Genomic DNA, 26,242 nt, shown 5'->3' with positions numbered 1-26,242 from the left:
GTCCTTCCTTGTGCTAACTACGCAGACGCATGTAATGTCTGTAAGCCTTACTTAAAATTTTCATGCCCAAGTTGCTGTGAAAGATCTAATGCAGCAGAGAAGAGGACAAAAGAGGGGTAATATCATCTCCTCCTAACTCCTTTTCACGGAGTGGAAGCACTCAAAGATTGTGTAATTCTCAGATCCATACATAAAAAGACTGCAAACCGCGGACTTCTCTGACACGTCTATTTTTCATTAGTCTCTCACATGAACTAAGGGATAAGGAAATTTTCAGATTTTTTCCCTTCTGTTTTACTACAATACCACAATACCAGAAGTAAGATGTTTGCAAGCACTTCAGCAACTTTATTTTTTTCTAGGCTCCACCACACATACTATACATATTTCACGCCTTGTTTGGCTGGGGTTTGTTTCATAAACAAATGGAAAAGCACCACTGTTTCTAATTTTACTGCTGTAATCTCTATAAAATTTAATACCAAGTGCCACTTCATGTCCAAATACAGAAGAGACAAACAACCATTATTTAATTATGAACTGCAATAAAAGCAAGAAAGAAAAATTAAAACACTTCTTAATAATTTCTGACATAGGTATCTGTGCCCTGTCCTTAGGGAAGTTATCAAATAGCAGGTTGGATCAAGTGAAAGATTTCAGTGGAGCAATGCTGAGTGAACAGCAGAGATCCTGACCTTGGGACCACCGCCACCAAAGTACCAGTGGTAACACATTATTAGCCAAGTTGTTCATGTGCAACCCTTTTGTGTCTCCCATCACACTCCCATCAGCCCAATGACTGGTTTGCCTATCCCATCAGCTCTCTCTCCCCACCATCTACTCATTCTCTAATTCATTGCACTTAGCAGTGCCAAACTCTCACCTACAACTCCAGAAAATCTTTTTATCAAAAACTATGGACTTTGAATTGTCAAAGCTACACAGTTTCTGCTGAGCCGTTCCTGTCGCAAACCAAAAATTCAGGTGACCTCCAAAACTTAATCAATCCACTACTTTCTCCTGCCTCTGACAACAGCCTGTGGGTAATGTGGGATTAGTGATACTTCAGGGCCATTTACACTTCTCCAGACTTCTAACTTGTCTGTGAGGGTTTATGTCACAGCACGTACCTTGGGAGTAATCTTAATGTGGAACAGGATGTTCTGGAAGTGGTACCCATCGTTCACTTGCAAAAGAATGGCATCATCCTGGGTGTCAGAGCCATCGTGAGCATAACGCAGCAGTCTGCCAGCAAGGTCACCCAGGTGGAATATGTGGACTGCAGAAGCCGAGTCCCCAGGAGGTTTGATCAGCCGCCCGTGACGTGGAGGCTCTAAAACCATCAGCACAACATTCTGAGGATTGTCACTGTCTCTCACGCCAAGCAACAGTTCTGTTATAGTTCCAATTTCCCCTCTGCGGACAAGGAGGGCCTCATTTCTGAACACATATGGGGCCTGAAACACAAAAGCAGCTCTTAGGTGTTTGCTAAATGTTAGCAATTTGATCATGATCAAAGTCTGGAATGAAAAATGTGGGGTTAAGGAAATTAGCACACCTCATTCCTGGAAACCTTAGAAATCCTATTTCTAAGCAACAGAGAATCGCTCTCCACACTTTCCCCCCCCAGCGGGCAGATCTAAGAATATCTAGCAGTTTAGACTGATTTAGTTACATTAAAAGAAGATTCTCATGCCACAGCAAGCTTAGGAAAGGAAAAAAACCTTAGGACATTTATATAGAAAGCAATTTAGTTACCAGCTAGAGGCTGTATTCCCTTTGCTGTCTCCACAGATAAGAGACAAGGGACACAGCTTTGCCTTATTACCATCCAGGAAAATTCAAGTAGAAATGTGGACCCCAACTGTTTTGGAAGGTCTACATATTACAGGTGTGTTGGCAGGCCCAACTGGAATGCAGGCACCTGAGATGCTGAAGATTTGTGTATGTGAACAATGAGTTCAGGGTGGGTGGGGATGGAGACACATCATACTCTCCCTGTGTATAACCTACAGCTTTGATAACTTACACATCTTTCAGAGCACCGATGCTTGAGAATAAGACTCCACACAACCTGTGTGCCTCGATTATCTCTTTAAAATGAGTTGCAGAGAGGGGGAAAAAAAGGAAGCAAGGAAGAATGGCAGGAGAGAGAGAATAACCTACACAGGATACTAATAGCAGTGAGCCAAACTGGGAGGCAGAAGCTTGAGTTAGTGCTTCTAAGTAGAAATGAGTCAATCAACTAACACTGAAGAATGTGCTTTTGCTTGTCTCGAACTGATAAAGTCCGTCTCAAAGACAGCAAAACTGGCTGTCGTCAGCATCATTATTTATTTAATTTCAAAGTCTCCACACACCCATATTCATGCTAGAATGAAGATCAGCTAGAGCCCACATTTCTGCTGGTTTAAATTAGTTCTCTAATTCTTCGTGGTCAAGAAAGTTTAGATCTGCAGTCTCTATTGATCCCAGTAGACATCATTTGGCATCAGTAATACCTTGCCTCAGGAGGGAGGTGAACCACAGAGACAAAGTCAAAGCCCTGGGAACATTCATCAGAGAGCTAACTGCTGCCATCTCACCTGTGTACAACTTATCAGGGTTATTAGGGATTGGCAGGCAAAATTCCTATTATTAAACTTCACTTATGTATTCTGGGGCAGTGACTGCATCTCTTACTTAGGTGAATGTCCTACTGAGGTAAACAAGAGATTAGACTGAGCAAAGATTTCAGCACAAGCCAGAATCAATATACGCACAACAGGATCAAAATCCACAGTTTGTCTTACACTGAAGGACAAACTAGAACACTTCTAATTTCCAGAAGTTATGGAATGACTAATATGGAATATAATGACTAAAAGCAACAAAGTGCAACTAAAAAAACCTGTACCTCCTAACTCTGAAGCTACCACCTCTCTAGGATCCCAATCCGGAAAAAACCCAAGCAGTGCAAAGTCTCAAGAGTGTCAGAGAACCACAGAAATTATGCATCTCGGGAGGAGTTGTTTCCTATAAGGAACACTAAATACATTAAACAGGAGACCTCCCACAGGGCCCCAACATGGTACGTAGGAAGCAAGTCAGCAGCTCACCACGTTTTTGAGCTGCTGGCTACATTCCTACCGCACTCAGCACGATGTACAGAATAGCACCAGTGCCTTCAGACACAAATCCATCCACCAATGCAATGATTAAAAGAAATACATTTCTTAAATTACTCATTGTGAGGAGGGATGCTGAGTCAGGCTTGTAGGCAGGAAGGAGTCAGCACTAAAAAAGAAAGGATGATAGCCAGATTTCCAGTTACGGTTTTATCAAGCTATTTAATGCCCCTCTGAGAATGTAAATGGGCCTTAAGAGTAGTGGACTCTGATTTGCACTTTAAAGTCTCTTTATACTGCTAAAATATGCCAAGTAGCCACAACAACTTCAGTTCAAGCAAAGCTGCCCGATTGAGCTTTCAACTAGACAGTTCGACTATGGAAAAAGCTGAGCACAAGTTGCAAAGCCTCCTCAGAAACCTGGACCTCGTTAAAGTGAGTCCATGGTGAACTTGCTGCCAGCACAACCAGCAGCAAGCGGTAAGCTGGGCCGGGCAGCTCCAGCACATCCACTGCCCTCGCAGCAGCAGCAGAGGAACACCCGTACCTTGAATGGGAATCAAAGCCTGTCTGGAGGGATGTGATGATATGACCTGCTGATAGGCTGAGTTTGGCACACGCAGCTAGGCTGGACTTGAACTCCTCCTTTCTGTAATGCTCTGCCCTCTCCCTTAATGTGTATTTCACACACCTCTTCATATCTTGCCTTTCAGAGAGCCCGCCTTTGAAAAGGAGTCACCATCGTACTGCCTGTACACCATCTCTTGGGTGAGGCTCCTCCACGGTCTCATGCTACAGACTTTAAATAAGAGTAATATGAGAAACACGGACACTTGGCAGTACCATCAACTTGCCTGGAAGTGGTGAGCAGTTTAAGGGAAACACTTTAAATAGCTCATGCTGATTTAATTCCCAACTGTCCTAGAACAGAGCATTTAAGTAAATGCTCTTGACTGTCAAAGCATCCCTACCATAGGGATCAATCATCATTCAATTGCCCTGCAGTAAGAGACTGAACATCTGCGGATCCAAATAATTTAAACAGCAGGGACTCCTTCACCCTCACTGATAATTGCTCTATGATTGCACAGCTACAATTCCCCGCACAAGCAAAATTACATGGGCCAGCTTCTTCAGTCACTTACCCCAAGTCCAGTTCTTTCACATGGCTCTTGACTGCCTCTCAACTAAGTGAGAGCTGAGTCTAATTTGCCTGACCTGAACTCCAAGTTCTGCCCAGGTCCTTTGTTACCACTGCAAGAAACCAGGGCTCCAAATGGTACAAAATTTGTGGTTGTTTCCAAGCTTTGTTACATTACCTGTGTTGAAAATGCTTGAATGTTGACCACCTCAGCGTGGGAGAAGAACTTTTGATCACCGACCTTCAAGGAGAACTGTCCTTTCCTAAACAAGTCCCCAACAAGCCAAAATATAGGATAATATAAATTAATGAAGTGCTCTTGCAGGACTCAATAATGATAAAAATATTATATATTCAGTAAAAATGACTAGCTTAGTGACAGAAGGTTTAGTTCAAGTTTTTTCAGTTATGTTTTTATAGCATTTTTTCTGAAGATTCACAACAGTCACAACATGTAATAAAATACCTTTAACTATGTAATAATATACCCTCATTTCCCTTTAACTAATGTTACCCACATAGGATGGCATTTCCAAGATAAAGTACCAATTCTAAATGTCAGCTATTCACTGCTAAAGAAAAATGTCACTTATCTGGCTTTGGAAGAGAAGATCCCACTTTTCAGCATTTTTGTTTCCTATTTACTTTTCAATAATGCCACCCAATAACCTTGAACATAAAGTAGCTATGTTTCTCAAGACAAGATCCTGACATTTCATTGTGACTACGAGGCAGACAAAAAACCCCACCATGATACAGAAATACATGCCATAAGTCTAGTGAACATGGGCTAACCCTTGGCATCAGAAGGACACCCTGAAAGTCTTATTGAAAACAATGGATCAAAGAACACCCTAATATATACAGGCAGAAATTTAGAACAGTTCCACCAATATTAGTCTAGTCCCAAGGTTTTATGGTGATGTAAATCAAGTGTGAAATTTGGCAGGATGACTGGCTTATTGCCTGGCAGCAGGAAAAATCTGCTTCCTTGCAACATGCTTGCAGTGTGAGCATTGCCAGCTACTAATCACCACTAATTATGCCAGGACACTAATGGAGCTCATATTGCACGCAAAGAAGTAATGGCTGAATGCAGATTATGCCACAGAGCAGAGTGGTGACATCATTTGAGCATCCTCCTGACAGTATCAAGAAATTGTTGTAAGAACCAGACTAATATGCCAGTTTTAAACCCATAGCAGAGTATCCTAAAGATGAGACAGACTCCTGCACCCCCAAAGCACAACAGGTTTGATAGCTTGATCACAGTGACCTCTTATACCATAAACAGAAGTTTTGCACCATCGTTTATACTATGGTAGAGTGTAAGTATATTGGTAATTTATTTAACAGTAGTGAGAAGTGTGCTTCACTGTAAGAATGTTTCCTAGGAATAAGGAAATACCTGTTCTCAAGATACGTCATTTCTTTTTTAAGGCAAGAGCTCTGAAAAAAGGTTCAACAGAGTCACCTGGATTTCTCTTTGCTGTGCACAAAGCGGACTCTCTTCTCCTTCACATCCTTGTATGTGAAGTGGTCGCCTTTGCTCAGCTGCACCTCTTTCCCATTCACCACTGTGACCAGCCTGCCGTTGGAGGGAGTGCTGTCGATATGGAACAAGAGCTGTCCTGTGTCACCATCCAGATCACGCACACCCAGTAAGGAGATGTCTAGGGGCTTTACCGCACCAATTCCTACTGTGAGGGTACTGTTCACATGGAAGCTCAAGGGATGCTTGCTGGCTAAAAAGAAAGAAGGGAAAAAATATTACTGAATGGATTACAGCATGAGCTGTGTTAGCATCTTGTCTGTCACTACCATCTTTTGGATAACACACCAGACCCTTATAATGCCCTGTTCATTACTGACCTAGGTGGACAACCACTATATCTCAAGAAGAATTGCAATCCATCCCAATCCCCACTATGATTTTGAGAGGCTTGGGCACATCACTTCCCATCTTGAGTTTCCCATCACAAAACTTAAAGCCAATATACATTGGCCTGCCCTGCAGACAGACTAGTAAATCTTCATTTAGAAAAAAGAAAAGATAAGTAAGTACTACTGTTGATTTAGTAAGGGATTTCCCCCAAGTTATTTTTTTATTTGTTTTACAGTGATGATAAACGATGCTGTGATTGGAAAGATGTGCCTCCATACCTAGCAGGTAACTTCACTTAGAAAACCACGTATATGCATATTTTATGAAACAAAAAAGTTGGAGAAAAATAGCTGCCAACTTTCAATACTCAACAGAAAACCGCACAAAACTGAATTCCAAAAATGCCACTGAATGAACACTACTTCTAGCCTTAAAATCTGCTGGAAGCCTGCCAGCTCAGTTGCTTTATCATGAGAGACACTCACCTTCTTCGCACTCTCTGGTCCACGTATTGCCATAGAAACCTGGGCCACAGGCAGAAACACAAATCTTATTCTTCAGAAACGTGGTGCTGTCACAGAGGTGGCACAGGCTGTTGCTGTCACACTCCAAGCATCCAGAGGGACAAGCTGAATCGGATTGAAAGCACAACCCCATTGAGACACTGCAAAAACAATGCAGCCACTGGTACACAGGACTGTCCCCCAGGGTCAGAACAGAAACACCACTGCTATTTGTGTGTTACCTACCTGACAAAAATAATCAAAAAGAAGGGGCAAAGAGTTGAGATAAAAAATGTGTTAAGAAGTTCCTTCCTCATTTGACCACTGTTTCCCATTGACTACGGAGCACCTGAGATGATCTTCCAAATGGAAGAAACATGTTTTTAAGTAACTGTTATACTACCTTGAAAAAAATACTGCAAATACACATTCAAGTCCTACACAGCTTGTTAACCAACAAATACAACTGAAACCTTTCTAAAAATGTGGGTTTAATACCTGTTTTTTTTTACATCCAGTGTGTACACACATACACACACACATACACCAGCAGCCATCTACACTGAATCTCATTCCTCCTGAATTAGGCATGTCTAAATCCAGATATAGCCTGTTATCTAATTCTCAAGTTGACTGCATCACCTCAACAGCAAGTTTAACACAGCATCCAAGCCTTTCCTCTTCACCCCAGCCTTGCAGAGAAAAAGCAGTGTATAGAACATAGACTACAACCCTGGTTCCTCTCCACCACATCACGCTCGCTTTGCTTACCTGTGCACTTTTGCTGTGCATGGTCTGCATAATATCGCTTCCCACATTTGTGAACACAATGAACGTCCAAGAGGAAAAACGGGGCTTCGCAAAGGCTGCACTCATCTGGTCGGTGACACTGAAGGCAGTGTTGATCACACCCTAAAAGTCATATGTAAAGAGTTCATCTCAACACTGCTTTCAACTGCTTCCTGCACTGTGCTGTAATACCCCACAGGAACCACAGCTCTATTGCGTGCGTGTACTGGAGGGCAGCGAGGGATCTGAAGGTAAAGCGTGACTTCTGAATGCAAGACGTCCACAAATTGGAGACAAGCAAGGAAACATGTTGGCAGCAGTGATTAGAAGTAATGCTCAAGAAGAACTCACTCTGGCATGTCTCTGATTCCTTGTAGAAAGCTGCAGGGCACTGTTCCACACAAGCTCCTTCATGGAGAACATAGCCCTCCATACACTGCAGGCAGTCGGTCCTCTGGGGACCTTTACAAGCATTACAGCTCCAGTCACACTCTGGAAGAAAAAAAAGTCAACGCAGGGCAGCCTTTTTGTATAGGTGTTCACACTATACAAGTGCTTAGCACTTGGGGTCTACAAGCTATGGGAATATAAGCCCTAGGAGCAAAGAGCACAGTAAAAACTGTTAAAGAGATACTAAAAAAACCAGAAAGCATGATTTGTACTGAATGACTTATTACAACTCAAGATATGGGGTTTGGTTTTTTTCCCTCTTGGACTTAACATGTTCTAATTATGTCAAATTTGAGCAGTCTGGGCTCTTGTTCAGCATTCAGACCTGCTAACACCAGCAGAGTTTTGCTTCCCATAAAGCCTGACTTTATCCCATAAGGAGCAATGCTCCTTTTCTGCCAACCCTGAGTTTGTTGCTTGTTAGCAATTATCCATGCCACTTCATCAATCTCATGCTTTCAAATTACTCTGACCAAAAGAAAATGCCATTGTTGTCCCTCACAGTCCAAATGTCCCCCTGGAAAGTCCACTGGCCAGAAACACACTGGATCCAGCTGGGATCAGATCTGCCTTCACATGCCCTCGTACTACCTCCCCTCCAATCTTCAGCTGAGTCCCAGTCACACACATGCACCCAAGGACTACTCAGGCTGCCAACACTACTGTTTGTTCTTGGTGGCACTTAGAGGGTCCGTATCAGCAATTAATGACAGACAAACTTGGCTGATGAGACAGACAAATGACAAGAGCAAGAAGCAGGGGAAACAAGGACTCATTGAGGTGAGCTAAACTACTCCAGTCCATGCAGCATGTCCAAGACAAAGCCAGGACAAGAGTCTTGCCTCATTCCAACACCCTAAACACCAGACAACGTCACCTCTCTGAAGAACCACAATGCTAAGGGGACAGACGTTACTCAGTTAAGCTAGGTTCAGGTACTGAGAGAGCCAGCTAGAAATGAACACTGAACAACAAGCCATTTGTATTATATCCTAGTCTTAGTGGTGTCAGCTGCAATAAAGCCATGTTACCCTCACTTATTTCCATTATGGAACACTCTTCTTGGGAGTTCTGGAAATCTTTCAAGTCACGTGTCTTTTACATCACTCCAAACTGTTGTTTCTGCAGTCATCCAGTGATACAGTATTTAATAAGACAGAGAGAAGCAGGTAAGTACACAAGGCCTTATAAGCACTCTAAAAAAGATTTAGCCTGGTAAGCTCACTCGTTATTCAGCTGACCCATGACTAAATGAATTGCTGGACCTGACCCTTGAAAAGTTTGCTGGCTCACTTACTAAATCATTTACAAGAGACGGATTTGCAATAATCTTGTTTCACTGAAAGTCTGAGGTATGTGACAGCAGACTGCCGAAATAAAGAAAAAACTGTAAAAACCTTGAAAGTAGCCTGTCACTGAACAACTCCCCCCTCATGCACACTTTTTAAAGCAGGCCGCCTGCACAGATCATGCTGCAATGTGATGGATTCTTAGCCAAGGCACTTGCAATTTTTGTTTTCTTTTTTCTTTAAACCCACAATGTATTTTTCACCTCTGCAAGTCTTGCTGGAAAAATCCAGATAATACTGCTGAGCACAGCTCTCGTACTGGCATTCTCCAAACAACAGGACCTTAGCTGGATCTCTGCAAGACGTACAGCCAGTGGCAGATTCACAGCTCAGACACTGGCTGTTGCAAGCTGTGGAAAGACAAAGACAGAGAAAATAACTGTAATTACTGATGCACCAGGCAACTGCACAAGTAAAAATGGCATTATCCTGTAGCCTTGCTACTCCTCTGTCCTCTTTGATGAGACACCTGTGAAGAGTTTTTGCTTCTTACGTTCTTTTTCACAGCCTCCAAAATGTAAAAGCCTCCTTCCATTTGGAATAGACTGTTATGTCTCCTTACACTGCTTCTTACTCTCCTCTGGACAGTTCAGGGTAAAACACTGACCTTGAATTCAAATCCCCAGATAAGAGCTTTCCTTGTCTCTGATTTTCTTATTCTCTTTAAACAACCCGTGTTTCGTATGATTCCAGATTCAACTTGTAATGCATAAATTAGGAGACCATAATAGACTGCTGCAATCCAGTTAGCTAACCTTGGTGGGACCAAAGGCCCATTTAATTTCATTTAACGTTTCCACCTTTTTATTTGCACACAGTGTGAAATTTTGGAGCTTTAGGGAGCAAATAAAGATGCCAGGAAAAAATAATTTGGGGATTTACTGAATCTAGGATCAAAGTCCAGAGGTTCAGAATATTTCCACTCAGATCTTTGATGTCTAGGGTCTAAACTTCTCAGGGGGCTGTACTAACAGCCATGTGTACACAGTGCCGATGTCAGTGCTCTTGGCTATTTCACAGCAGAAGATTTAATAGCAATGTGCTATGAAAGACTGAGAAATATTTCCTAGCCCTTTGTCTATGCACTGAAAAGCTCATTCTGGTTCTGGTGAGACGAAACTTTACAAATATAATATGCAGAAAACTTATGGAGGTTCACATGTCTGCTTTATACAAACAACTGTAACTGCCCTGCTAGCAAGTACAATGATGGCATATGCAAAAGAGACTGCTAAATTCCCAGCAAACTACCCCTGCGTGTCGCTAAATCCATACAGAGTCAGAATCTTTGCCCAAACTCAACTCTGTACTTACGATAAATCAGAAGAAAGCTCTGGAAACACAGCCCCAAGTGTTGAAACTAAAGAATAAAGCATAGCTGGCCATTAATGGAAAAAACAAACAAAACCTCTCATAGGATTTAGCGCAACTACAGTTCAGGTGCTAAATACCAACATATTACTTGTGGTAACATGTTGGTGATATGCTAATTGTGGAATGCTAATTTAGCGATATGCTAATTGTGGAAATCCACTTCAATTTGCTTTTAATTCAAGACAGAGTTTTATAACCACAAAACCTCAAAATACCAAAGTAAATGTGAAAATACCCATGTTGCTCTCATTGAAGTGAGAACCCAGTGCCCTTCAAAATAGCTACTTGTTTTAGCTCATCTAAAAAATGTCACAGAAGGTCTGTATTTTATTGAGGTACAAATGATTTCTAACAAAAAGTTTACCCAAAGAATCTAATAACCGTTTTTAGGTGATCTGGTGCCAGTCTGATTTCACTTAACATAAGAGCACTACATGGAAAAATTACTATTTGTAAGTGCTACGAAAACCCAACTATTAAAAGTACGGTAAAACATTCCATGAGGTCTACATCTATAGAAATCAGGTTACCCATGAAGGCATGCCAGAACAGTAAGCAAAACCTGTATTTGAAAGCAATCCTGTTGCTTGCTTTATCAGCATGACTCCATATCTGCATTTTTAAGCCCATGAAGAACTTGTTAAGCTTTGCACTTTTCCTCGGCCAGTGTGTCACCGAGTTTAAAAATATCTCCAAGAGTTCATACATGCACTCAGCATCTCTCTGAACTTCATTCCAAACCCAAGTTCCTCAAAAGTGCAATGCGACTAAAATAAATGCTGAGGAGAGACCAAATTTTCTCAGCCTAACAGCCAACCTCCATTTAAACAATTTTCATTGGCTCTAAGTGGCAGTCTTCCAGCAGCCTAGGACAGTTCATATCTACATGGCTTATCAGCAGTACTTCACTTAAAAAGGCACAAGTGACACTTGGAATGACAAAAATCCAATGCACCAACACACTCTGCCTTGAGCCTCCTGCCACAAGGATTACATACACTTTTTTAAAAGCCATTTGCAATAAGGAGATTAGAATAGTTGAATTTGCTTGCAAAAATCTATTTGCACTTGAGCTACTGAACCAAATCCAGGAAGGGTACAGTCCTCGGGAACATTCCACTTCTACCACAATGCCCTGAGGGACGAGCTATCAATAGGAAAGTTTTCATTAGAAAAGGGCATTTTAATTAGGAAGGGAGGTATTCTGGTATAATTAGCAATAAGAGAATCCATACTACAGGAGAGAACAGCGAGTATCTTGTAGAGCTTGTAGGAAACTAGTCAGGACAGTGAGAATCCCATGATTCCTTTTTTTTAATTCATTTTTTTTTACTTTCCTTTTTTCATTATTATTGAATAGCCTTTTTTTATGTCAACAGAAGAATGGTACAAAGTCTTCCACATATTTCCTTGAACTTATGCAAGGTGTCTCCATTTCTGCTGATAAGATGGAAATAATAGTTTCAGGAGAACCATATATTTCAACAAAAGGCAGGTAAAGCTGACAACCATATCAGCGTCCTCCTATAAGACCTCACCAGTAAAGAAATTGGGTCTAGATAGGATGACATTGATACCTATACTCAGTGCAGTGCAACAGAGTTGTTATATCATAAATCAGGATAATTTAAATCAGGGTAATGCAGGACTTAACAAATTTGAGCATTCAGGTTCACAGCAACCAAACCACCTAAGCACTCACTCATTTTTAGGTGTGTGTATTATAGTGGGTCAATTCAAGGCAGGTTTTTTCATATTTTTTATGTCTCTGGGCCATGTAATTTTGCATTTTGGAACATCAAGCCCAGTAATCAATGTGAGGAATAAACCAACAGATGTCAGGGCCAGAGTGAACATAGGAATAATAAAAGGAAAAGAGAGGCCCCGAGAGATTTGCAAGGGATAGCAGGAATAGGATAAAACGTTACTGGACTTAACACCAGATCAGTTGTATCAGATCATTAGAAGGTAAAAATACAACAGCTCAAGTCAGTTGTGGCTGTGCCTACCACACTGTACCTTGTTCTTACTGAGGTTTCATATGTGGAAAAATGTAGCATAAATGCTACAGTCTTAATATAGCTTCCATGGCAGGTACTGGCAGGTAGTGCAGTGGGGAGGGGGTTTGCCTTAGTAAGAATTGATTAAAACTGGTCTAAACTTGTCACGTTTTCACAAAGCCCAGAATCCACCAGTACTTTTGGCCACTTCTCTATGTACCACCTGGACAACAGGGAAGACTACAGGAACTCTCCTGCAGTTTTTAACTACAGGACCCAAAGCCTCTTGTCGTTTGAATAACAAAACTGCAACTGTGTTCAAATTTAAACCATGCTGTAGGCTCCGTTTCTAAGGCAGCTAATCACCTCTATCAATTCACATCGAATTTTTAGGCACTTAAAATCTTTCTTTTCCTGGCAAGAGGAACAGTAAGTGAAGGAACAAGAAAAGACATGTCGGTGAATAAATTGTGGGAAGGAGAGATGGCTCGGAGAGAGACACTCACGTTTACAGGTCTGCCTGTCATCCCTGTAGTATCCTGGGGAACAGAATGGCACACACATGCTGGTGTGGGAAAGAACCAGGCTGGTGTTGCAGGAAGAGCAGGAAAAAGGACCCCCGCTGGTGCAGCTTTTACATGAGGGGTGACACCCTGTAGAGACAGGAAGAACAAGTGTTTCTGTTCAAGGAAAAGTAGATCTTTGAGCAAGATTCACAAGGTTTAGCAGAAGCACTCTCAGATGCTGAGCATGGTGATATTGAATACCAAAAGTTCCTACTAAGTCTGAGCCTTTATTGGTGCACAGCGCTCAGGAGCAGAAACACAGCCGACCCAGCTTGTGACAGACAGACTAAATAGGTTTATTTGCTATTTGCGCTCTGTGTGTCATGCACACTAGCTCTCTCCCCTCCTCTCCTTTCTCTCTCTTTTTACCCTTTCCTCTTCTCTTCAACCTTCCCTTCCCCTCAAGAACAACCCTACAGGATCTGGCCAAGACATGTCTATCAGAAAGGAGTAAAAAAAAAAAAAAAAAGGCAAGCATGTATCAGTACCTCCCTCTTATGCTTTCTCTCAACTAGTTTCAGGTCAGACTCTCTTGAGCCTGATGCGCTTTGTCCATTTAGGAATTATCTAGTGCTTTCCTGACAGCTCCACGCCTCCCTGAAGATTTGCATCCATCCCTTAGGCAGGAGTTGCACAGCTGCTACCTATTCCAAGAAGCAACACTGACAGAGAACAGTCAACCTCTATGCACCCTCCCTCCGTTTCACTCATGGCTTTGTAAGCCTCTGTCACATTTCCTCTCTCTTAAGGTCTCCTGTTTTTCAGGTTGAAACACTGTGGTCTACTCAGTTGCTCACTGTACAGAAGCTCTTCCTTCCCCACATTCAGTTCTGCTGCCCTTCCCTTCTGAGATGGGCAGAATGGCTCACAGCATGCAGCTCCTTTAGACAGCGGCAGAATGAATTCTTCTATTCCTTTTGTACTAACACCTAACATTTGATTTGCTTTTTCAACGTTGCTGAACACTGGGATGTCATTTTCACAGGCTGATTGATCATTTCTTCAAGATCACTGCAAAGATGCCATCATTCTGTATGTGAGCTTAGAACCGGGTATCCCTGTGTGCATCATTACATCTGCCTATACCAAACTTTCATCCCTTTATTGCCCAGACACTCAGTCTTACAACATCCTTCTGCAACACTTCATAGCCAGCAATCCCACTGACTGCCTCGAGTAAGAAAGTATATTACTATCTTTTTCTATCCCTGCATTTTTTAAGAGATATTTTTATACCACCCCTCTTGTTTTCTTTCCCTGTTTCCTTTGTATCCCTTCATCTCCCGCTTCTTGTGCTTTTTAGTCTGATTGAAGAAATTTGAAATACCACAGTGGATGACGCCAATGTATCCTATCAATTTCTCTGAAGGGGGTACATACTCACAAAATTATTCATCTGTTTTATTTCTTGATAGGCCTTTACCTAAAGATTGATGCCATCATTGCACCTATCAGGCCAAATTAATCATGAGTGCAAGTGGGCAAAGAAATTGGAGAAGCAACTGCATTAAGTTGTGCTGGAGATCTTCAAAGCTAGCACAAAATGTAGTATGAGCTTTATCACAGTCTGAATAATGCAAAACTTCTTTTAAATGAAAACTTTATACCAAAGGGAAGAAATGTTATCCCTATGCTTAAATTTCCAGGAAGACAAAATATCTCTCTCAGGGGTCTTTCCAATTAAATGACACAGAGTATATTTCATACATATCTCAGATTTCATTTGTCAGAAAGAGGTAAATAAACACACAGCTCCCAGAATGCTTGAGAGAAGCTTTGAAACATTAACCAGCAGTTGTTAGACTGGATTAGTAAATGCCACTTCCTGCAAAAGGTGCATCTAAATCTTAATTCTAATGTGCAGAATTTCTTGGTTTGATTTCTTTCTCTTAAAATAAACTGCAATACCCTTTGCTCAGCGCTGGGCTTTAACATGTCTCTGTTGGCCACGTAACAAGAAAAGCAACCTACTTCCTTCTAAGAGTCCAAGAAATATAAAGCAGCTCAGACAATGATCGGAATATGAAACCACATCAACAACAAAAACTGGAGGAGATCCAGGGATAGGTGAAGGCGCAGAAGGCTAGAGAATAAAATGTGCTATAAGTGCAACTTCACCCATGCAGCCGGAGCGCTGCATCTATCACGCCAGCCTAAAAGACTGAATGAAATTGGCTTTTTGTTTTACAAGCTGCTATGAATGATGGCTTTTTGGACCATTACTGTAGCAAGACAAGCCTCAGTGAGAGACCTTACCTAGGATGATGTTTCATCTCAGGTTGCAAACTTCCTGAGAAGTTGCTACCAGCTAGTGTTCTGCCTTCTGTAAGCAGAAGTTGCATGGCCCTTCGAAGCACATATCCAGAAAGTATTTTCCAGTTTTAGCATCCCAGAACTGTGCTGGTACCACACAAATTGGAGACTTAGTGATGGGCACATAAAAAGGCTCTGTTGGAAGTCATCCTTTCTTATGCTTAAGAAGCCCATCTCTTCCTAGGAGTGATCTCAGGGTAGCTACCCTACACAGAACATAGCATACTGTCATCCTATTCTCTGTGCCACCACCTTTCAGAGATGGGATTTAACAGAGAGAGAGAGAGAAAAAAACCCCTCACTTTTACCTCCTCCTCATAAGCATACTGCTGTCTGGTACTCATTACATTTATTAATTGTATTGTAACAGTGTGCTAGGTCCCAGTAGCCTCAGCACGTGCTCAGGACAGTACAGCACTGTCTGCCTCAAAGAACTTCCAGTCTGAAAGCAGACACAGATTATGGGGAGCAAGGAGAGAGTGCTCCGAGCCAGCGGGCACAGTTATTAGCCAGGAATGACAGGCCTGGCTCCCAGTGCAGTGTCCTGCCAGCTGGACAAAGCTTCTCTACTTAACAGAAACCATTTCATAGAACATCTCGCAAGGGTCCAGGTGGTCCCTTGCAGGTACTTGAGGCCTCCGTAGGGACTACTCACTTTTGCAGGCACCGTTCTCGGCATAGTATCCCACTGGACAGTCAGGAATACAGTGATCCCCCAGGAGCAAGTGACGGGCGTTCTGGCACTTCAGACAGGTGCTGCCGGTGTCCCACAGGTTGGCCACACACTGATGGCACAAAGGGTGGCAGTCTAAAGGAAGCAGGGAATAATGGACACTGTGATCACAGGTGGACAAAACAGAACTGCTAAGGGGAAACACATTCCTGAGAGCTCAAGGAAGACATTAGGGATGTAACTTTCAGAGCCTCTTCCTGCTATCTGGTGCACAAGGGCTGGGATCAGGTGCTAAACACTTCCAGATGTCTGCAAGAGAGATGACCAGAAATTACCACATTCAAAGAGCATTCCTTTCCTCTTACCCTCATCCCCATCTTGTGCTCTTCCTGAGCATCACAATCAGGAAAAGTTTTCACTTTTCCTCAGCAACCACATTCTCTGTATCTCTCCTGCCTCATTCAAGCATCCTCTTTCCCATCCTTAAGTGAGCTTCAGAAAGCTTTGTACAAAGCCAGCTCAAAGCTCTTCGTTTTCCCCAAACCCTTCTCTGATTTTAGGTGCTTCTACCTACAAGTTTATCTTTAACAAAGTATGCTGGCAGCTGTAGGCATTCATCTCCCTCTGCTGAAAAACGAAGAGCACTACCTGTACAGCTGTATGACCTTCTCCTGTAGTTCTTACTGTTCAGATTTTCCCACACAAACGAGACATGCATACCCTAAAGAGGCCACTGCAGACCTCAAAGCCAAGCCAAGAGCAGCATTTAGAGTTGCATAAGTGCCTCAAAACCTTTTCCTTTTTTCATTTTTCCGCAGGAGCACACAAGCTTGTGTCTCCTGACCTCTGCCTGAACTTAGGTGCTTCAAAAGGTTTTACAACAAGCCTTTTGTATGCACAACAGTGCAGTGTAAGGAAACCTGGAAGCCAAATTAATCCTCATTGTGGTAATTTGGAAAATTATAAAGGAAATGACAACTGTCTTGAAAGAAATGTAATAATGAGGCTTGATTTGATTACCTGGCCTCTTGTCAGATTTCTGCCGAAGGTTCAACTTTCTGTCTTTTGTCTCTTGCGACAGCATTACTACAGATTGTCAGGCAATCTAATTTTACAAGCTGAAGACAGGCTCACATTGGAGTCCAGGGGAATTCTGCATCCATACCTGCAAGACTATAATGGTGACTGGAGTCTAACCCTAGCTTGACTTCTCCTGTATGTCACACACAGATGATTCTTAGCAAACACTGGTGGAAAAGCACAGATGCAGCTCAGAAATTAATGCAATTCTGACTGCATGCAGGGATTCAAAGTCCTTAAAGCAGCTGCCTCCTTCACCTCCTGACTTTACAGGGCATATAATCTACCTAGTTTCTGCCCCACACTCTCAGCCTTGCGGATGAGAAAGTAACAGCCAGAGGGGAGGTAAAGGTGCGTGAGAAGAAATATTATGCTTAAGACAGTGACCCTGTAGGTTCTCAATCCACCACTGTCAGGACAGTTCTAAGAAAAGCAAAGCAGCACATGAGGTCATGCTCCCAAACTCAGTGACAAACCTCAAAACCTCCTCAGAGGCGTTACAGCTTACAGGGTAACCTTGATACTGCAGCTTCCGACTGCACAGGAGAAGAACCCAATACCCAAGGCATCATCCCATAAGTCTTTACAGCCAAAGATCCCAAACCTGTGCTGATATCAGACTGGAAAGACCTGCCATCTATCTGTAGCCTTACTGAAGCCAGAAAGGATCACATGCAGGTCACTGTAGAGAGCAAGGACTAAAATATCATCCAAAAGGCCCTGAGCACCATATGTAATTTGTATGCACAGGACTGGAGGTTGGCTGAAGAGTTTTATGCACTTATATTCAATAAAATTAACATAAATCCAATTAGTTTCTCATGCTTCCACATTTACCTGGCAATGTGTCTACTCCCCTTATAGTTAAAATAATACTCCTCCAGTTAATCTCTTGCCGGAGATCTGGTCTCTAATAGAGAGCTTTGGTAGATATAATAAGTAACCAAACTCACTGTGTATGGTCAATAGGTTCCATAAACAGAGCTTAAAAATGAGACAGAGAAAACGTAGGGTGTCCAAATAACCCGTATCTACTGTAAATAATTAGACTCTCCCAAACTAATGTTTAAAAAGCCAAGTATCGACAAAACTAGGTGCTGTTGCAGTAGAGTCTTCTCTTTACAGCCTCTGTTTGCTCCTATATATTGAAAAAGAGTTCTTTTTCTCAGCTACTGTTTTAGGATAAATCAGCCCCATCACTCTCTTGTTCCTCGACAAGCCTGGAGATCAAAGAGCACACAACACCAAAAAAAGCCCCCAGAACCGATGCTTATGGTGAATTTGAGGGACATTGGGGAACTAGTGAGAGAGTAAAGGAAGAACTGAAGTGCTTTGTTTTGGAAAAGATTATTTGAATTTTTCACAGCAGGGTCCCTTTGAAGCAAGGACTACCAGAAGCACAGTGTTTTCCTTATGCTTCTCAGTAATACCGCACAGCCATATTCGTTTCCTACTTCTGCCTTCTCCCTGTCAATCTCCACTCCAGCACAGCTAGCAGGCAAGTTACTTCCCCTAGGCTTTGGGTTTTCAGAGGCTTCACATCCCGTGTTTGTTACAGGTCAGTGCAACACAGTTACTTAATTCCCTTAGACTTCTTCCAGTATCCAAACCGGATTCTTCAGTGCAGCATGTCACCACCTTGCTCATAGTCCCAATGCCTTCCTTCTTAACTTTTTGAGACTACTGACTTGCCTCCCACTGTCCAAACAAAACTTCTTCCTGCTACCCTTTCAAGTGGCTCTAATTTCCTCCTTGTCAATTCATCTCTACGCAAAAAAAACCCCAACCACCTTACCTATCACTGACCTTCCTATAAAGCAATGTTCATTTTAAAGTGTAATACAATTACTTACACAGATTTCCATTTCCAGAGTTACTTTACTTCCACACCCTCTTTAGCTTTCTCTTAGCAAGCCAAGAAAACAAAGAAAATAGTGCCCTTCCTATATGGAAAGTATCTATTATAAATTGTTCACTTGTCTGTCAAGACAAAGAAGGCTGTTTGGGGAGACAAAATCATCTCTAAAGTGTTTGTGAATGCTCATAAAGGAAACCAGAGGCATTTCTACCTCTCACTTCCACCATTTGCTAAGCAATCAACCACTTGTACAGTTTAAATACACCTCCCCTCTTAAGGGCTCTTTAGAAAAAAATTTCCTGATGCAAGTTTCGTACTACACTCTAAGGTAAAGTATGAGGTTTACAACAGAGCACTACTTTAAATTAGTACTTAAAACACCATGCAATTTACAGGCATGTCAGCATGCAAACATTCTCTACCACCTTACAGTAAATCCAGAAAGAAAACCAATATGGTTGATTTCGAAGGACGCCTAGCACTGACCAGGATTTTTGGTTTGATTTGGTTCTTGGAAGGGTTTTTTTTGCCTCTGCTTTAAAAGATCTGAAAGGGAATTTGTCACACAAACAAGTGAGGTGAACTCCTGGTGAAGTGCAACCACGTTTGCAGGGATCTGCTTGCATCTTCTGAAAAGGGTGGGAGCTTCCCTATGCAGCATAAGGTGGGAAATCCAGCTGGATGGTGCCTGGCACAAATGAGCCTGCACCAAAGTAGGGAAATGATCTTCTGTTTTCCTCCTCTGGCAGCTCAGCTGTTAAATTCTGTAGAAGGTTGCATGCCAGTGACTAAGTGGAGCTAAGCCCCCAGTTTGCCTCTTATTCTGCTCAGCAAAACTCCATCTCTTTGTGATGATATCAATGTCTCGCTTAGAGTACGGCAACAGCTCATTAATTTTACAAGGAGCTGAATGTATTTCTTGTTGTCAGAGTGTCCTTTCTGGAATTTTAAGAGCAAGGCAGAAAGGTTTGTTACAGGCATCCTCCTGAGTGAGCTCTTCTGGTTTATCTTGGAACATTTTCACAACTGCACACAGCCTAAGGAAGCAAGGGCCTGAGCAGCTGAACATGGGGATTGGGAGTTCTCTTTCAAGGAAGATGTAGCTGGAAGTTAAGATAGGACCCTGGGGGATACTGTATCTGTGGGTGTTTTGAGTTTCATTTCATGCCAGCTGCCATTGTTACTAATTCTGGTAGGTAGTCCTTTTCATCCTTTTACGCCTTAGCTGACCACCCAGTAAAGCTCAGTCTGTGAACCCCTTACTTCGGCCACTGAGCAGTCCCTCTGCATTTTTCTAATTGCCCTTCCACCGAGTCAGGAAAAGATCAACGAGAAAGTGTCAAGATGAACGAGGAAATCTCAAGACAGGCATACGATATATTCAAATAAGAAAAGTAAGGGCAGAATTTTATGAGCAGGACAACAGTTTTAGCAACTGCTATTTTTTAGACTGGTGACTGCAACATTTCCTGAAGCTGAAGTTGTCTTGGATAAGAGGGAGAGGGAAATCAAAGAGTGTTTTCAAACTGGCAAACCACAAAACACAGAAGCCCTGAGACTCAACAGGGGACTGCTAAAGCCACACATTCCTGTACATACACTTTAGCTATAAAATTAATCAATTGAGCACTCTCAGAGAAAATGGGCACAAATTCAGCATGCCCAAACCAGAGCTTAGAAAATCATTGATCTTTTGAAACTTGAGGCCATTTTGTCTTTCTTTTGTTTACATTTGAATGTTTATTTGATAAACTCCTGAAAACAAGATCTCTTTTTCTGTTAACAAGGCAAATGTTCCAATCCTCATTCAGGTAACATGTACAATAACAACATTAATTCACAGGCAATGGTTTCAAGTGACAGCTGGTTTTCTCCATCCTGTGTGAAAGATTTTCCCCTGCAGGTCCATACAGTATGACAGGTGGCTATAATGCACAGCAGTCCCTATAAGTCGTAACAGAGTTCTGCCTGGAGGGTCGGGAATTAAAGATAAATGGGAAGATAATTTTTAAAAAATAATTGCTTTGGGAAGCAAAGGAAAAAGCTTTGTTAGATTCTGATGCAAATCATATATTATGCGAGTGTCAGGGGTTTTAATGTTCTCTTTTATGGGACAGCTGCTCTTTAACTGGTAATTAATAACTTGCAAGGGCAAATTTAGCGTTTCAATCAGTACTGAATAAGAATGAGTGAAATTTAACAACCTGGATGTGGAGCTCTTTATCTCTAGCAGAACTGGCAACACACATCCTTTGCTTAAACATCAGACATAAATTTGGCACAGAGCACCACACACTTCAGACTGCAGATCTGAGACCAAAGCACAACTTTTTTTTTTAAAGGCAACAAATAACTATGTTCCTCTACAAGGATTTTCAAAACTTCAGTTAGACAAAGAAACATCAATGCATCTATATGTGCAAGACTATGTGAACATTAAGGGTTCCCATCTTACAAGGAATAGCTGTACTGGGCTCTCAAAGGCAGGACTGACGTGAGTCACACAGCAAGACTAAGGTCAGAGCTGGGAGGAGGAAAGGTGTCTCCTTATGCTCTTACTACGTTGCACCTGGAAAGCCTTCTCTCCTGTTTTGGGAGTACAGATCCAAACACTCAATACTGACACTCAGTGATGCCAGGCACTGTGAACTAAGCCTTGAAAACGTGTTTCTACTTTGAGAAGGCAAGTCTCCAAACAGTGGACTATGTTCCTGACCTACAGGGCTTTGAAATAAAGCTTGTTGGTTTGTAAGGAAAGGATGCACCACCAGACAGCAATTGCTTTGGAGCCCAGAAAGCCAGGCAAGGTTTTTTGCAGATGATTCACCACTGTCAGTGTAGTGTGCCTGGAGGTCAAACCTTGCCCTCCATATTGCCTGAGTGAGTCCGTTGTTTCCAATTTCTGCTCCTCATTATTGCCAGGCACTGTGTCATCTACCTAATCTCCTGGGGTTTGGGGAGCACGCTTATTGCTCCATGACACCTTGCCAAACTTACAGGTAACGGCAGTCTAAAAGGGATAGTTAAAGCACATAGCATACAGCAAGCAGCAGAGTAAACCCCCCTCAGAAAGAATTCTGGTTTATGATAAACGGTACTAAGTTTTTCCGATGAAATTTACAGTTGGAAGATCACATTTCCACTGGCCTTTTTTTGTAGGAAGCATAATGCAAAGTAATGGGAAAATAAGGTGGAAGAAATAAAGTGCATACAGCTATGATGTGACAGGACATTAGTAAGTATCATTGTAGCCCCTAAAATTTTACAGGGCAGAGACAGCTCTTTACACTGAAATGCTGAACTATTTCCATACTGTAATTACTTGACTGTATGAAACATCTTGATTCCCTGACCTGATTTCTTGTATACCTAAGGAGCTGTACAATGGTTTTAGGATATTTTCATACTCCTCAGATACTTTGTTCCCCCTCCCACCTTGTCTCTGCAGACAAAACAATAACTGTTGTTTAAAAGGAAGATGAAGAAATGGTTCATAAAATTAATCTGTGGAGAGCAAAGAAACAAGTCTTTCATAAAAAACCCCACAACACATACATGTAAGCAAAAAGAAGTCTCTGTGAAGGGGAATCATCTATATTAAATTGAGAACAATACCCTCTCAATGGATATATTTATTACATCTAATGCATTTTTCCCTTTTCTTATGATTCCTTATCTCATTTGGAACTGTTCAGCCTAGATTAAGCCTCACATACCGTATCTTTTTTGATAAAGGAAAAAAAGGCCTGATAAAGCTCAGAAATTGTTGGAGCAGTTCCCAGGGTATGTTTACACATGTCTGGGTGATGGATTAAAAGCAATTTTTCTTTTTAAACAGATAAATGAAACTAGTGTCTTCTGATGATAGGCTTAAGTGTGGGCACCAAGCACCCACGAAGTATAACCCCTATACAGAAATCCTATTACCTCCCAAAAATGCTCACAGCAATGCTAGCTGTGCCAATTTTTCTTTAGGGCCCCATAAACTGCTTCTTGAATCACAAATGTTTCCTTAACTCACTTTACTGAAGCTCTGTGCAGGACCTAAGCAGCTTTCCTGGCTCTGGGTCCCCGAGGCTTGGCTCTACAGTGACAGGCAGTATGCTGTAAAGTCCAGACTGGAGCAAGACACAGATAAGCACTTGGCCTGGCAAAGGCAAGCACATTGTCGCTCAGCAGAGCAGAGCTGCAGCCCATCCTATTGTTAAGAGCGTGTTCATTATGATATTAATAAGTATATGAATGCTCTGATGATTCCCAGATATACTGGTCTATACATGTGATCTCAAGTCTTCAAACCAAACCATGCAGCAGAAAACCTGGCAAAGGAGAGCCTTGTCTCCCTCTCCCTACTGCCTGCCTTACACAATTTGCAATTGACTTCATGCAGCTCTAGTGAAGATATGTATAGCAGGAGTGGCAAGCGGCTTTGCTACATACTATGCACACTGGAGAGTTTCCTCATGGTATTTTCACCTGTGTGACATTTTACTCATAACAGAAATTCTGATTTCTTCATGATGTGTGCTCAAGTAGCTGGTTAATGCCACAGAAAGATCACCACACTGTATGACCCATGCCATCTCCTCTTACTTACCCACACAATATCCCACCAGGTTGAGATACTGCTCTTCCTTGCAGCTAGTTCTGCACTTTCCACTAGCTAGGGTCGCATGGGGATGGCAGGTTAAGCACTCCAAATCAGAAGGGCCACGGCACGTCTTGCAGGATGGGTGACAGGCTGGGTAAGAAAATCAACACTTGTTACGCTCTTGGTATAGTCCACCTTACACTCTCCCCTCCCCAGAAAGCCAGTCCCTATAATAATCATTTACTCCTAGAAAACACAGACATAAAATGATCTAATAGCATCAGTGACTGCAGATTTGTGGTTTGGAAAGCTCTTACATCCTCATTTTGAATATACAAGATGATAAATGAGTTGTCAATTTAAAAACGTGATTTGTTCTCTGCATTAATCAAGGTATAGATCTATACAAAACATAAAATATAAAGAGAGTGGCCCTTTTATTCCTCCCTCCACCATATGCTTGTGCACATAAGAAAGAGAGTGGGATGTACGGGGGACATAGAATCATAGAATCGTTCAGGTTGGAAAAGGCCTTTAAGATCATTGAGTCCAACTGTCAACGCAATACCACCATGCCCACTAAACCATGTCCTGAAGTGTCACATCTATGCGTTTTTTGACCTCCAAGGATGGTAACTCCACCATTTCCCTGGTCAAATTAACAACAAAAAAAATCCATCAAAAATTAAACATCTTGGGAATGTATGAACATCACAGTGGCATGAGTTTGATATTCACGAGTGGAAAATCCAGGAATGATTTTGGCACAAAGCCCTCCCAAACTGAAACCTATAAAACCTGAATGCCATGTCAGCTCCTTAGCTATTCCATCTGCTAAAAGATCAACAAAAAGACCGCAGAAAAAGCAGTTAAGATTGCTCAAAAATATTTTACTCAGACTGCTTTTACATCCTTCCACCTTTAACTACAGATGCTGTATTTCCAGGATTTCCATGCTACAGATCTGAGGAAGACAGAAATATTAAGGCTAATGATCTGTAAAAAAAAAATAAATCTTAAAAGCTACTTTTAAAGCTCTTCTACGAAGAGAAGCACACAACTTCAAAAATCTCCCACCTCAGGATTCCCTCAGGCTACATACAATTGCTCGCTCCCCACATGGAAGCTAGGCATTTCACAGCTGCCACAGCATAAGGCTCCAGTGCTTAAGACCTAGCATGTCATGTCCCACCACCTCCTCGGCTTTTCAGACATCATGCTCATGAATTCCATGTTCAAAAGGAAGAATCAATTTTCTAGACACACCTATATTAACTGAGCTTCACTGTTCAAAAACTGCAGGAGATCTAAGCTGGCAGCATACAGAAAGATGCCTCTTTTCTGACACTGAAATTTTGTTTCTAAGACATTTACATAAGCCTGAAAGCGCATAATGCAGCATTCAGCAGTTACCTCAGCTCTAAGGTGGCAGCGCACAACCTCAAAATTGATGAATCTTTACAAAGGCCTGCCAAATAAACCTATTTATAGAGTTGTTCCTTGGGTAAGTAAATTGAATAAATAGAGCAATGGACTTTAGAAGAGGTTTCTCTCTCTAAACTTGAGGCCTCCCAGGGAAGAGACCAGTAAATTTCTCCTACTGCCAGAACAGATACATGGATGCCTGACCCAATTATAAAACAGCAGACAACTTTCAGATTACTTTGAAGGGACTAATTAGATTTCAAAGGCCTGCGTTTCCTCACCCATTGTACTTAGCAGCTCATAATGAATGGCGGCATACTCTAAAAGCCACCATTTTCTGCAAGTGGCAAACAGGATTTAATCATTCCAGTCACTCAGAAGGTCAGTAGTCACAGTCATCTGCTTAGATGAGATCAAACAAGCTAAATGAAGGCCACTTGTGGGCAAGGCTGAGACACAAATAAATAATGTTGTCCCCACTACTGATCAGGCATATTCATAGATGTAATGGCTTTTCTCCTGCACCTGCAGAATTCCTTCCTTCTAAACTCAGCCCTACGTTCAAGAGTGGATTAAAAACCAAAGCTAATTCATATGGACAATATCCTTATCTAGCCTAATAAAAGCAGACCATTTTTCAGCGTTGTCCAGTAAAGACTTCTTTTGCCACAGTGCACTGGCTAGGAACATCATCCAAGCCTACTGAAATGAAATGCAAAATATCTTCAGGGAAACAGTCCAGAGGAGCAAAACTGATTATAATTTATGATTCAATGTGTACGCCTCTCTCCCATTAGGAGGAGATTCCATTTCCTGAAATTGGACTACCCTATTCTCCCCTGAAAATACTTAAATAGCCTCATATAAAACTGTCAGCATCTCTAATTACATTGAGAAATGCATTACAAAACGTGCATGCAATGAAATTCTGTAGTATAAACTGCAGGTGCGTGCACTATGCACTCACAGTAGCAGCGATCTTCATGGCTGAATAGCCCCTGTGGGCACTCAGAGAGGCATCTGCCTTCAAGCAGGACGTGGGAAGACAGACAAGCCGTACAGTCCTGGGAAGTGTTCCCCACACAGCCTGCGCAGGAGGAGTGGCACTCTGCAGGGAAGAGAAAAAAAAGAAGACAGA

At 42.0% G+C, this 26,242-nt stretch overlaps 1 protein-coding gene across 3 annotated transcripts in view; it reads right to left on the bottom strand.

Moving 5' to 3' along the window:
* FRAS1 (Fraser extracellular matrix complex subunit 1) overlaps positions 1-26,242 on the bottom strand; it is a 175,755-nt gene that overhangs the window by 54,540 nt on the left and 94,973 nt on the right. For all 3 annotated transcript variants that reach the window (XM_049814968.1, XM_049814967.1, XM_049814969.1), the window contains 11 exons: positions 26,072-26,212; positions 23,686-23,829; positions 16,133-16,285; positions 13,105-13,251; positions 9,428-9,574; positions 7,777-7,917; positions 7,408-7,548; positions 6,619-6,762; positions 5,723-5,993; positions 4,427-4,511; positions 1,131-1,457 (listed from right to left, as the gene is read on the bottom strand). In XM_049814968.1, coding sequence (XP_049670925.1) covers positions 1,131-1,457; positions 4,427-4,511; positions 5,723-5,993; positions 6,619-6,762; positions 7,408-7,548; positions 7,777-7,917; positions 9,428-9,574; positions 13,105-13,251; positions 16,133-16,285; positions 23,686-23,829; positions 26,072-26,212 — 1,841 coding nt within the window. The remainder of the gene's footprint in view (positions 1-1,130; positions 1,458-4,426; positions 4,512-5,722; positions 5,994-6,618; positions 6,763-7,407; positions 7,549-7,776; positions 7,918-9,427; positions 9,575-13,104; positions 13,252-16,132; positions 16,286-23,685; positions 23,830-26,071; positions 26,213-26,242) is intronic.

This window comes from Accipiter gentilis, chromosome 12 (genome assembly GCF_929443795.1).
Source record: "Accipiter gentilis chromosome 12, bAccGen1.1, whole genome shotgun sequence".
Classification (NCBI taxonomy): domain Eukaryota; kingdom Metazoa; phylum Chordata; class Aves; order Accipitriformes; family Accipitridae; genus Astur; species Astur gentilis.
Note: the sequence above shows the minus strand (reverse complement) of the source record. Positions and strands in the feature narration are given on the sequence as shown.